This window comes from Bombina bombina, chromosome 2 (assembly GCF_027579735.1).
Source record: "Bombina bombina isolate aBomBom1 chromosome 2, aBomBom1.pri, whole genome shotgun sequence".
NCBI classification, from domain to species: domain Eukaryota; kingdom Metazoa; phylum Chordata; class Amphibia; order Anura; family Bombinatoridae; genus Bombina; species Bombina bombina.
The window spans coordinates 414,597,579-414,611,432 of NC_069500.1; the positions used below are offsets into that span (position 1 = coordinate 414,597,579).

The following is a 13,854-nucleotide window of genomic DNA, read 5'->3' on the forward strand; positions in this document are numbered from 1 at the left end:
GCTCTTAACGCAGCCCCATTGTTTCCTATGGGGAAACACTTCCTACGTCTGCACCTAACACTCTAACATGTACCCCGAGTCTAAACACCCCTAACCTTACACTTATTAACCCCTAATCTGCCGCCCCCGCTATCGCTGACCCCTGCATTACACTTTTAACCCCTAATCTGCCGCTCCGTAAACCGCCGCCACCTACGTACCCCTAATCTGCTGCCCTAACATCACCGACCCCTATGTTATATTTATTAACCCCTAATCTGCCCCCCACAACGTCGCCGACACCTGCCTACACTTATTAACCCCTAATCTGCCGAGCGGACCTGAGCGCTACTATAATAAAGTTATTAACCCCTAATCCGCCTCACTAACCCTATCATAAATAGTATTAACCCCTAATCTGCCCTCCCTAACATCGCCGACACCTAACTTCAATTATTAACCCCTAATCTGCCGACTGGAGCTCACCGCTATTCTAATAAATGTATTAACCCCTAAAGCTAAGTCTAACCCTAACACTAACACCCCCCTAAGTTAAATATAATTTTTATCTAACGAAATAAATTAACTCTTATTAAATAAATTATTCCTATTTAAAGCTAAATACTTACCTGTAAAATAAATCCTAATATAGCTACAATATAAATTATAATTATATTATAGCTATTTTAGGATTAATATTTATTTTACAGGCAACTTTGTAATTATTTTAACCAGGTACAATAGCTATTAAATAGTTAAGAACTATTTAATAGTTACCTAGTTAAAATAATAACAAATTTACCTGTAAAATAAATCCTAACCTAAGATATAATTAAACCTAACACTACCCTATCAATAAAATAATTAAATAAACTACCTACAATTACCTACAATTAACCTAACACTACACTATCAATAAATTAATTAAACACAATTGCTACAAATAAATAAAATTAAATAAACTATCTAAAGTACAAAAAATAAAAAAGAACTAAGTTACAGAAAATAATAAAATATTTACAAACATAAGAAAAATATTACAACAATTTTAAACTAATTACACCTACTCTAAGCCCCCTAATAAAATAACAAAGCCCCCCAAAATAAAAAATTCCCTACCCTATTCTAAAATACAAATATTACAAGCTCTTTTACCTTACCAGCCCTGAACAGGGCCCTTTGCGGGGCATGCCCCAAGAATTTCAGCTCTTTTGCCTGTAAAAAAAAACATACAATACCCCCCCCCAACATTACAACCCACCACCCACATACCCCTAATCTAACCCAAACCCCCCTTAAATAAACCTAACACTACCCCCCTGATGATCTTCCTACCTTGTCTTCACCATGCCAGGTTCACCGATCCGTCCTGGCTCCAAGATCTTCATCCAACCCAAGCGGGGGCTAGACATCCACTGAAGAAGTCCAGAAGAGGGTCCAAAGTCTTCCTCCTATCCGGCAAGAAGAGGACATCCGGACCGGCAAACATCTTCTCCAAGCGGCATCTTCTATCTTCTTCCATCCGATGACGACCGGCTCCATCTTGAAGACCTCCAGCGCGGATCCATCCTCTTCTTCCGACGACTAGACGACGAATGACGGTTCCTTTAAGGGACGTCATCCAAGATGGCGTCCCTCGAATTCCGATTGGCTGATAGGATTCTATCAGCCAATTGGAATTAAGGTAGGAATTTTCTGATTGGCTGATGGAATCAGCCAATCAGAATATAGTTCAATCCGATTGGCTGATCCAATCAGCCAATCAGATTGAGCTCGCATTCTATTGGCTGTTCCGATCAGCCAATAGAATGCGAGCTCAATCTGATTGGCTGATTGGATCAGCCAATCGGATTGAACTATATTCTGATTGGCTGATTCCATCAGCCAATCAGAAAATTCCTACCTTAATTCCGATTGGCTGATAGAATCCTATCAGCCAATCGGAATTCGAGGGACGCCATCTTGGATGACGTCCCTTAAAGGAACCGTCATTCGTCGTCTAGTCGTCGGAAGAAGAGGATGGATCCGCGCTGGAGGTCTTCAAGATGGAGCCGGTCGTCATCGGATGGAAGAAGATAGAAGATGCCGCTTGGAGAAGATGTTTGCCGGTCCGGATGTCCTCTTCTTGCCGGATAGGAGGAAGACTTTGGACCCTCTTCTGGACTTCTTCAGTGGATGTCTAGCCCCCGCTTGGGTTGGATGAAGATCTTGGAGCCAGGACGGATCGGTGAACCTGGCATGGTGAAGACAAGGTAGGAAGATCATCAGGGGGGTAGTGTTAGGTTTATTTAAGGGGGGTTTGGGTTAGATTAGGGGTATGTGGGTGGTGGGTTGTAATGTTGGGGGGGGGGTATTGTATGTTTTTTTTTACAGGCAAAAGAGCTGAAATTCTTGGGGCATGCCCCGCAAAGGGCCCTGTTCAGGGCTGGTAAGGTAAAAGAGCTTGTAATATTTGTATTTTAGAATAGGGTAGGGAATTTTTTATTTTGGGGGGCTTTGTTATTTTATTAGGGGGCTTAGAGTAGGTGTAATTAGTTTAAAATTGTTGTAATATTTTTCTTATGTTTGTAAATATTTTATTATTTTCTGTAACTTAGTTCTTTTTTATTTTTTGTACTTTAGATAGTTTATTTAATTTTATTTATTTGTAGCAATTGTGTTTAATTAATTTATTGATAGTGTAGTGTTAGGTTAATTGTAGGTAATTGTAGGTAGTTTATTTAATTATTTTATTGATAGGGTAGTGTTAGGTTTAATTATATCTTAGGTTAGGATTTATTTTACAGGTAAATTTGTTATTATTTTAACTAGGTAACTATTAAATAGTTCTTAACTATTTAATAGCTATTGTACCTGGTTAAAATAATTACAAAGTTGCCTGTAAAATAAATATTAATCCTAAAATAGCTATAATATAATTATAATTTATATTGTAGCTATATTAGGATTTATTTTACAGGTAAGTATTTAGCTTTAAATAGGAATCATTTATTTAATAAGAGTTAATTTATTTCGTTAGATAAAAATTATATTTAACTTAGGGGGGTGTTAGTGTTAGGGTTAGACTTAGCTTTAGGGGTTAATACATTTATTAGAATAGCGGTGAGCTCCAGTCGGCAGATTAGGGGTTAATAATTGAAGTTAGGTGTCGGCGATGTTAGGGAGGGCAGATTAGGGGTTAATACTATTTATGATAGGGTTAGTGAGGCGGATTAGGGGTTAATAACTTTATTATAGTAGCGCTCAGGTCCGCTCGGCAGATTAGGGGTTAATAAGTGTAGGTAGGTGTCGGCGACGTTGTGGGGGGCAGATTAGGGGTTAATAAATATAACATAGGGGTCGGCGATGTTAGGGCAGCAGATTAGGGGTACATAGGGATAACGTAGGTGGCGGCGGTTTACGGAGCGGCAGATTAGGGGTTAATTATTTTAAGTAGCTTGCGGCGACGTTGTGGGGGGCAAGTTAGGGGTTAATAGATATAATACAGGGGTCGGCGGTGTTAGGGGCAGCAGATTAGGGGTACATAAGTATAACGTAGGTGGCGGTCGGCAGATTAGGGGTTAAAATTTTTAATCGAGTGTCGGCGATGTGGGGGGACCTCGGTTTAGGGGTACATAGGTAGTTTATGGGTGTTAGTGTACTTTAGGGTACAGTAGTTAAGAGCTTTATAAACCGGCGTTAGCCAGAAAGCTCTTAACTCCTGCTATTTTCAGGCGGCTGGAATCTTGTCGTTAGAGCTCTAACGCTCACTGCAGAAACGACTCTAAATACCGGCGTTAGGAAGATCCCATTGAAAAGATAGGCTACGCAAATGGCGTAGGGGGATCTGCGGTATGGAAAAGTCGCGGCTGTAAAGTGAGCGTTAGACCCTTTAATCACTGACTCCAAATACCAGCGGGCGGCCAAAACCAGCGTTAGGAGCCTCTAACGCTGGTTTTGACGGCTACCGCCGAACTCTAAATCTAGGCCTAAAAATGGCTAAAAACAAAGATTTAATATCAGTTAAAAATGACATTAAATATAGCATCATAAATGAAATGATTAGCATGTTGAAGTAAAACAACAATGCTTAGACAAATCAAGATCTGATAACTAAACTGTCCAACCAAAAAAGTTGAAAGCAGCAGCAACATTTGCCATAGAAATGGCAGGTTAAAAAACAAGGCCAATATGTACATATGCTTCTCTTAAGATAGGAACCAAACTTCCTATCTAAAAGATCCTTAAAAGAAGAAATATCTTCCATAGGATAGAAGTACTTCGGCAAGAGAAGAAATAGCCCCACCTTTAAGGACTTTTACCTAAAAACACTAAATTAGCCATAGGTAAAGGATATAGCTTTTAAAACCTAAGAAAAAAGGTAAAACGAAGCACTAAGTTTAGATTCCTTACTAAACATATGATAGATAGCATCTGGAATAAGAAAAACGTCAAGAGTTACCTCAGAAGCTTAAAAAAACAGAATTCAAACATTTGCTATTCTTGTTATCAAGAGGACTAGATTCCTCAATACTCAAAGTAAACAATACTTCCTTAATAAAGAATGAATACTATGGCCTCTACTTATCAAGCCGTCGACTTACCTGCATTCGACGGCACCAATACGCTCGCCTAAGATCGCCTAACATCGCTGTCACTGACCTGAAAACGTTCGCCAAAATTATCAAGAAAGCTGTCAAAAAGCCGCACACCAAGTACGGTGCGATGAGCAGCGGACTGTTGTTAACTAACAGTCATCGATCTCGCTGCTCTTCGGCTTATTCGCAGCTTTCTTGGAACCCTGTCACTAAACACCCACACTATACTAAACTGTTTACCCCCTATACCACCGCTCCCAGAGCCCACCACACCTAAATAAAGTTATTAACCCCTAAACCGCCACTCCCGAAACCAACTGCAACTCTAATAAAGTGTTTAACCCCTAAACCGCCGCTCCCGGAGCCCACCGCCATCGACATTATACATATTAACCTCTAATCTGCCCCCCCTACACCTCTGCCACCTACATTATACTTAAACAACAATAATAAAAGTGCGGTGCTACACAATTGATCAGTTGCTAAAAATCCTAAGTGCTAGCAGTCCCAAATTAATAATATGAAACACATTATAAAGAAAAGGATTGAATAAATTTATATTCAATCAAAGACGGACCAAGGCTGCACAGGGATCAAATGTTTTATTACTGAAAAAATACACAAGGGTTTATTGTGAATCTGGGCCGTCTATTCTCCACCCAAATTCCAAACACAACATACACACACAATATAAAAAGCCTGAGTGGCGAATACAATCTACTATTGCTGTAAAATACCTAGCATAAAGCAAGATACTGCAGTATGCTACTGAAATCTACCAATTACAGCAGATTAAACACATACTTATATACATGTATCAAATGGTACACATTGCTGCCAAAAGATAAATGAACCTATGTGGGGCCCCAACACATGAACAGCTGATTGGAATTCAAAACAGTTCCCAGGCACTTAAGTGTATAAAACACGCTCTGGTGTTCAATGTAAAATGATTCCCATTTGCGGTTCAACCAAAACAGATGCATTAGTTCACCCAGCCAGGCACTCAAGTGTTAAATAACATGCTCTGGCTGCTGACATGTAAAGCTTTAAATACAGTACAGTTTATCGGTTCTTCATTTAACTGTGTATATATTTTCTTGTTTGTTTCATGTTTTCATCTGTAACAACTAGGGGTAACTTCCTCTTTAAATCCACTTGGCACTTAACGTGTACAATGTATCAAAAGAACAAAAAGTATCAGCTGTCTGTTTCGTTTGATTACTCGCTCTCTACCGACCAGCAAGACTATAAAAGCCAAACCTCACCTATATTCTCTTGTACAAATACATTGCCTGGCAGGACTGCTGCTCCTGTAGATATTTTCTATGTGCTCCGCGATGTTTGTAGTTATCGGTGGGTCGGCATCTTCACTTGCTCTATTATGTATAGTTTATCGGGAGAGCTCAAACAATTGGAGCAGCGTTGTAGCTTAGTTCGTCAACTCGTGACTGTGACGTCAACAGTGACTCCTCATGACGCGTTTCGCACCTATCACTGAAGGATAACAACGGATGTATACTCTAGAGGCTTAGGTTACTCTTTTATTCAGTTTGTTACTCAAAGTCACACCTCTAATCAACGGAGTGTTTGCCTCTTGATAAAAGCTTTACTGCTTAAAAATATATATTGTGCATTGTGTATGATGATTGGAACTGATTGTTTAATACCAATTTTAACAATTTAAAAACTGCAGTATCCGCTATATATATACACTTATTTACAAGGTTATTTTTGTGCTTAGGAACCTAATTCAAAGTTAATTCATTTAATAAATGATGCTATAACTCTTATTGTAAATACATCAATTTATTCCTAAAATAAAGGAAGATGGGGTTTTATCTGGCATCAGGGTTTTTAGAAGCTAAAGACATTAATTCATTTCCTTCTTTTTCATCTTGGCATTTCTTATTTCTACACACATCTGTACTTTAAAGTCTAGAACAAATTTAAAATTAAATCACTAGTGTTTTTATGCTGTGTTTAGACCAATATTACATGTCTTATCACAACTTTAATGCTAATGTGTTTTTAATTTAAGGGATAGCAAGCTTCTCATAAAGAAAAATCAAACATTCAAGTTTAAACCATTTTCAACTAGAGTCTTATATAACCCTCTTAACTAAACATATGCATATAAAAGTTGGATTTAATATTTACTTAACCCCTAAAACGCCGCTCCCGGACCCCGCCGCAACTAAATAAAATGTTTAACCCCTAAACCACCGCTCCCAGACCCCGCCGCAACTAAAAAAAATGTTTAACCCCCTAAACCGCCGCCACCTACATTAAATTTATTAACCCCTAATCTGACCCCCCTACACCGCCGCCACCTACATTAAATTTATTAACCCCTAATCTCCCGCCCCAACGTCGACGCCACTATATAAATTTATTAACCCCTAAACCTAAGTCTAACCCTAACCCTAACACCCCCTAACTTAAATATAATTTAAATTAATCTAAATAAATATTCCTATCATGAAATAAATTATACCTATTTAAAACTAAATACTTACCTATAAAATAAACCCTAAGATAGCTACAATATAACTAATAGTTACATTTGTATCTATCTTAGGGGTTATATTTATTTTACAGGCAACTTTGTATTTATTTTAACTAGGTACAATAGTTATTAAATAGTTATTAACTATTTAATAACTACCTAGTTAAAAAAAATACAAAAGTACCTGTAAAATAAAACCTATTACACCTAACACTACACTTTCTCTCTACAAATACAACTACCCTAATTCTGGGGGACTTCAACATTCCTATTGACAACCCATCTGCCCCTGCTGCCTCTAAACTTCTCTCACTCACTAACTCCTTCGGCCTCTCACAATCCACCCTATTCCCTACCCACCGTGATGGACACTCGATTGATCTGGTATTCTTCTATCTATGTTCTCTCTCTGATGTTGCCTGTCAACCATTTCCCATCTCTGACCATCATCTGCTCACCTTTAATCCCAATATAGATGCTAAACCTACTTCCCCCTCTTGCCCCCGCACCAGTAGAAATCTGCACACTGTGGATCCTCCCCAACTCTCCAATCTTATTAATATACCCCTCTCCCACACTTCCACGATATCCTGCCCTGACCTTGCTATAACCCACTATAACAATACTCTCTCCGCTACACTTGACACTCTCGCTCCACCCCAACTTCGCAAAGCCCCACGTCGTCAGCTCCAGCCCTGGCACTCCCAACAAACACGCTACCTACAAAAATGCTCACGCACTGCTGAACGTACCTGGAGGAAATCCCGCTCTGAACCTGATTTCCTGCACTATAAATTCACTCTTTACTCTTACACCTCTGCGCTTCACTCAGCTAAGCAAACATACTTCTCTTCTCTTATATCCACTCACTCTTCAAACCCTAAAAGACTCTTCTCCATCTTCAACTCTCTCCTCTACCCACCTGCACCACCCCCCTCATCTGTATTCAGTGCTCAATACCTTGCTAACTATTTTTTCAATAAAACACTTGCCATCCGAAGAAACATCCCAACACTAACCTGCAATCTCCCAGCTTCACTCCCAGTCACCCCCTCTGCCACTCTCTGCACCCTCCTCCCAACCACTGAGAGCGAAGTGGCTTCCCTTTCGTCTTCCTCTCACCTCACTACCTGCCCACTTGACCCTATTCCTTCACTTTACTCACATATTCAACCTATCCCTTTCTACTGGCTCATTCCCTGCCTCCTTCAAACATGCAAAGGTCACCCCCATCCTCAAAAAACCCTCCCTTGACCCTAACTCCCCTGCAAACTACTGCTCCATATCACTGCTCCTGATAGCTTCAAAATTACTTGAAAAACTAGTTTTCAATCACCTAACCCAATTCCTGTCCTCCAACTCATTGCTCGACCCCCTGCAATCTGGCTTCCGTCCCCAACACTCAACTGAGACTGCCCTTACCAAGGTTACTAACAATCTCCTTTCTGCTAAAAACAAAGGCTACTACTCTATACTCATCTTACTGGACCTATCTGCTGCTTTTGACACTGTTGACCATCCCCTTCTCCTACAGACTCTCAGCTCTCTTGGGGTCTGTGACACTGCCCTCTCCTGGATTCACTCTTATCTCTCTAACAGATCCTTCTCCATCTCTTCTGCTGGTGACTCCTCCTCTCTTTTGCCTCTGTCTGTTGGAGTACCTCAAGGCTCTGTCCTGGGTCCTCTACTCTTCTCTATTTACACTTCTTCACTGAGTAAACTTATCAACAGCTATGGCTTCAGCTATCATCTCTATACTGACGATACCCAGATCTACCTTTCCACCCCTGCACTCTCTCCTTCTGTCAATTCTCACATCAGCGACTGCTTATCTGGCATTTCCTCCTGGATGGCCTCTCAACACCTAAGTATAAACATGTCCAAGACCGAACTACTTCTAATTCCCCCCTCTAACTCTACTCCAGTTTCTAATTTTTCCATCACTGTTGGCGGCACCACTATCTCCCCATCACCCCAAGTCCGCTGCCTTGGAGTCACGCTTGACTCAAATCTGTCCTTCATTTCCCACATCCAATTGCTCTCTTCATCCTGCCGCAACCACCTACGCAATATCTCCAAAATTCGTCCATTTCTAAGTGCTGAAACTACTAAACAGCTAATCCACTCCCTGGTAATTTCCCGACTTGACTACTGTAACAACTTACTAACTGGCCTCCCTCTCTCCCGCCTCTCTCCCCTCCAATCCATCCTTAATGCATCTGCCAGACTAATCCACCTCTCTCGACGCTCTGTTTCTGCTGCACCTCTCTGTGAGTCCCTTCACTGGCTCCCCATTCACAAGAGTTAAATTCAAAATTCTCACCCTGACCTACAAAGCCCTCACCAATGCTGTCTCACCCTACCTGTCCTCACTTATCAACAAATACACTCCTGCCTGCCCCCTAAGATCCAACAATGACCTGCTTCTTGCATCCTCTATCATCACCTCCTCTCATGCTAGACTACAGGACTTCTCTCGGGCGGCACCAACCCTCTGGAACGCACTTCCTCATGCTGTCAGACGTGCCCCTAACCTCTCCTCCTTTAAACATTCCCTAAAGTCCTTTCTGTTCAGCGAAGCTTATCACCCGACTTATTAACATACTAACTTCACTTAACTAACAGCTGCCCTCTTTCTCCTCACTAATATCATTCTCACCTTTGCAGTCCCCACCTCCTGTTTCCCATCCTATCCATCTAGATTGTAAGTTCCCATGGGAATAGGGCCCTCAAGTCCCCCTGTTTTTGTCTGTAAAATTTTGTTGTATTGTTTCTCCATTGTACTGTTGGCGCTTTATAAATAAAGAATAATAATAAATGATAATAATACACTATTATTAAATTAATTCCCTACATTAAAATAAATTAATTACAATTAAATACAATTAAATAAAATTAAATTTACTAAAGTACAAAAAAAAAAAACACCAAATTACAGAAAATAATAAAATAATGACAAGAATTTTAAACTAATTACACCTAATCTAATCCTTCTAATAAAAAAAAAAAAATAGATACAGAGCAATAGAGCATGGGAAAAGCACAGCAGAGACGATGTTTGGCTTCATCTCCTACATTACGCTGATTCCAATTTCTGTGGTGATCATGACACATCGATGTTAGTGCAGCAGAGACTCTAAGCAATTTCTAGGAGGTAGTGTGCTGAAAAAAGAACTACACTTTTTGCCTATATGCATGTGGAGGTGTACCCCTGTGTGAGGTGTCCTTATCAGCCAGTAAGCAACAGACACTCTAGGTCGATGTTCGAGAGAAAACTGTAAATATCTACACCCTCCCCCGCACTTAAAAACCCAGCTAGAAATCAATGGACGGAACAACCTTATACAGCAAAAGACAGCCGCCGCAATGCTCGCACAGCAGATGCAATTCATGCTCCCAGGCGCACAGCTACAGCCAATCACCACATTCCCTGTGACTCCATCGCTTGCAACTAGCCCATCCATGGCTTTCAGCCCATACCTAAATCATGTCTCCCCAGGCATGGGCTTGGTCCCTGCAGAGCTTCTACCAAATACACCTGTGCTGGTCTCTGGAAACCCTGCTGTTAACGTGCCAGGAGACTCTGCTGGGCAGAAGCTGGTACGCACAGACAAACTAGAGGTTTGCAGAGAGTTCCAGCGCGGAAACTGTACCCGTGGTGAGAATGACTGTCGTTATGCTCACCCCATTGATCTTGCTACGATCGACACAAATGAGAACACTGTAACAGTCTGCATGGATTACATCAAAGGCCGATGCTCTAGGGAGAAATGCAAGTACTTTCATCCCCCTGCGCACCTGCAAGCCAAAATAAAGGCAGCTCAGCACCAGGCCATGCAGCCTGGAGCACTTCAACCCCTACCAAAGAGGCCAGTGCTTGAAAAAAGTAACGGGGCCACCACGGTTTTTAATCCGAGTGTTTTCCACTATCAACAAGCTCTAGCCAATATGCAGTTACAACAACACACATTTATCCCTACAGTACCCATGATGCACGGTGCTACGCCCTCCACTGTGTCTGCAGCAACAACATCTGCCACCAGCATGCCCTTCGCTGCAACTGCTACAGCCAATCAGTAGACCATGTTGAAATTCTAAACAGCAGAATTGTGGAGCACCAGAATTTGTCTGTGGGAAGCTGCACTTGGCCTTTCTGTAAATACTCTCTTCTGACATCGTCTGCCACCGCTACAGTAAGCCTGCTGCAGCCTTCATGTTAACCAAAAAATTCAAAACCATGGGAATGTCTGAAAACAGCACTATGAAAAAATAAAATAAATATATATATAAAAAATAATAAAAGAAAAAAAACAATCTCATAAAACAGTTATAAAAGTAGGATACTATAATAGACTTTTGTAATACATTTACTTTTAATACATGAAATCATTCTATGTGTACCATTCTAATGGAGTACACACAGTGGACAAATAGTTTACTGAATATTGTTTGATGGATTCATGTTTAAAGTGTTAACTTACTGTTTTGTTTACATTTTAGTCAATTCATTTTTTATGTGTGCATCATTATCAAGTATACCCAAGATGTTTTTTGTTTTTGATTTTTGTTTTGTTATCTCATTGTGATTAATAAGTGTTGTTGTTTTTTTTGTAATATTTGTGGTATTATGCCAAACAGGTGACAAGGTGGTTTTGAAATGAGTCAAAAACATAATTTATGTAAGAACTTACCTGATAAATTCATTTCTTTCATATTAGCAAGAGTCCATGAGCTAGTGACGTATGGGATATACATTCCTACCAGGAGGGGCAAAGTTTCCCAAACCTTAAAATGCCTATAAATACACCCCTCACCACACCCACAATTCAGTTTAACGAATAGCCAAGAAGTGGGGTGATAAGAAAAAAGTGCGAAAGCATATAAAATAAGGAATTGGAATAATTGTGCTTTATACAAAAAAATCATAACCACCACAAAAAAAGGGCGGGCCTCATGGACTCTTGCTAATATGAAAGAAATGAATTTATCAGGTAAGTTCTTACATAAATTATGTTTTCTTTCATGTAATTAGCAAGAGTCCATGAGCTAGTGACGTATGGGATAATGACTACCCAAGATGTGGATCTTTCCACACAAGAGTCACTAGAGAGGGAGGGATAAAATAAAGACAGCCAATTCCTGCTGAAAATAATCCACACCCAAAATAAAGTTTAATGAAAAACATAAGCAGAAGATTCAAACTGAAACCACTGCCAGAAGTACTTTTCTACCAAAAACTGCTTCAGAAGAAGAAAACACATCAAAATGGTAGAATTTAGAAAAAGTATGCAAAGAGGACCAAGTTGCTGCTTTGCAAATCTGATCAATCGAAACTTCATTCCTAAACGCCCAGGAAGTAGAAACTGAACTAGTAGAATGAACTGTAATCCTTAGAGGCGGAGTTTTACCCGACTCGACATAAGTATGATGAAATAAAGATTTCAACCAAGATGCCAAAGAAATGGCAGAAGCTTCTGGCCTTTTCTAGAACCGGAAAAGATAACAAATAAACTAGAAGTCTTACGGAAAGACTTAGTAGCTTCAACATAATATTTCAAAGCTCTAACAACATCCAAAGAATGCAACGGAAAGACACCAAGAAATATAAGTCTTCCAGACTCTATAATATATCTCTCTAGATACAGATTTACGCGCCTGTAACATAGTATTAATCACAGAGTCAGAGAAACCTCTTTGACCAAGAATCAAGCGTTCAATCTCCATACCTTTAAATTTAAGGATTTCAGATCCTGATGGAAAAAAAGGACCTTGCGACAGAAGGTCTGGTCTTAACGGAAGAGTCCACGGTTGGCAAGAGGCCATCCGGACCAGATCTGCATACCAAAACCTGTGAGGCCATGCCAGAGCTACCAGCAGAACAAACGAGCATTCCTTCAGAATCTTGGAGATTACTCTTGGAAGAAAAACTAGAGGCGGAAAGATATAGGCAGGATGATACTTCCAAGGAAGTGAAAATGCATCCACTGCCTCCGCCCGAGGATCCCGGGATCCGGACAGATACCAGGGAAGTTTCTTGTTTAGATGAGAAGCCATCAGATCTATTTCTGGGAGTTCCCACATTTGAACAATCTGAGGAAATACCTCTGGGTGAAGAGACCATTCGCCCAAGTGTAACGTTTGGCGACTGAGATAATCCGCTTACCAATTGTCCATACCTGGGATATGAACCGCAGAGATTAGACAGGAGCTGGATTCCGCCCAAACCAAAATTCGAGATACTTCTTTCATAGCCAGAGGACTGTGAGTCCCTCCTTGATGATTGATGTATGCCACAGTTGTGACATTGTCTATCTGAAAACAAATGAACAACTCTCTCTTCAGAAGAGGCCAAGACTGAAGAGCTCTGAAATTTGCACGGAGTAACAAAATATTGATCGGAAATCTCACCTCCTGAGATTCCCAAACCCCTTGTGCCGTCAGATACCCCCACACAGCTCCCCAACCTGTAAGACTTGCATCTATTGAGATTATAGTCCAGGTCGGAAGAACAAAGAAGCCCCCTGAACTAAACGATGGTGATCTGTCCACCATGTCAGAGAGTGTCGTAAAATCGGTTTAAAGATATGAATTGAGATATCTTTGAGTAATCCCTGCACCATAGGTTCAGCATACAGAGCTGAAGAGGTCGCATGTGAAAACGAGCAAAGGAGATCGCATCTGATGCGGCAGTCCTAAGACCTAACATTTCCATGCATAAGGCTACCAAAGGGAATGATTGTGACTGAAGGTTTTGACAAGCTGATATCAATGTTAAACTTCTCTTGTCTG

The 13,854-nt window shown here is 40.5% G+C and overlaps 1 protein-coding gene across 1 annotated transcript; it reads left to right on the forward strand.

The window, feature by feature from the left end:
* The first annotated feature begins 10,317 nt into the window (after positions 1-10,317).
* LOC128647793 (muscleblind-like protein 1) lies at positions 10,318-11,367 on the forward strand. The gene has a single exon (XM_053700515.1). The coding sequence runs from the start codon at positions 10,432-10,434 to the stop codon at positions 11,143-11,145; it is 714 nt and encodes a 237-aa protein (XP_053556490.1). The 5' UTR covers positions 10,318-10,431; the 3' UTR covers positions 11,146-11,367.
* The last annotated feature ends 2,487 nt before the right edge of the window (positions 11,368-13,854 follow it).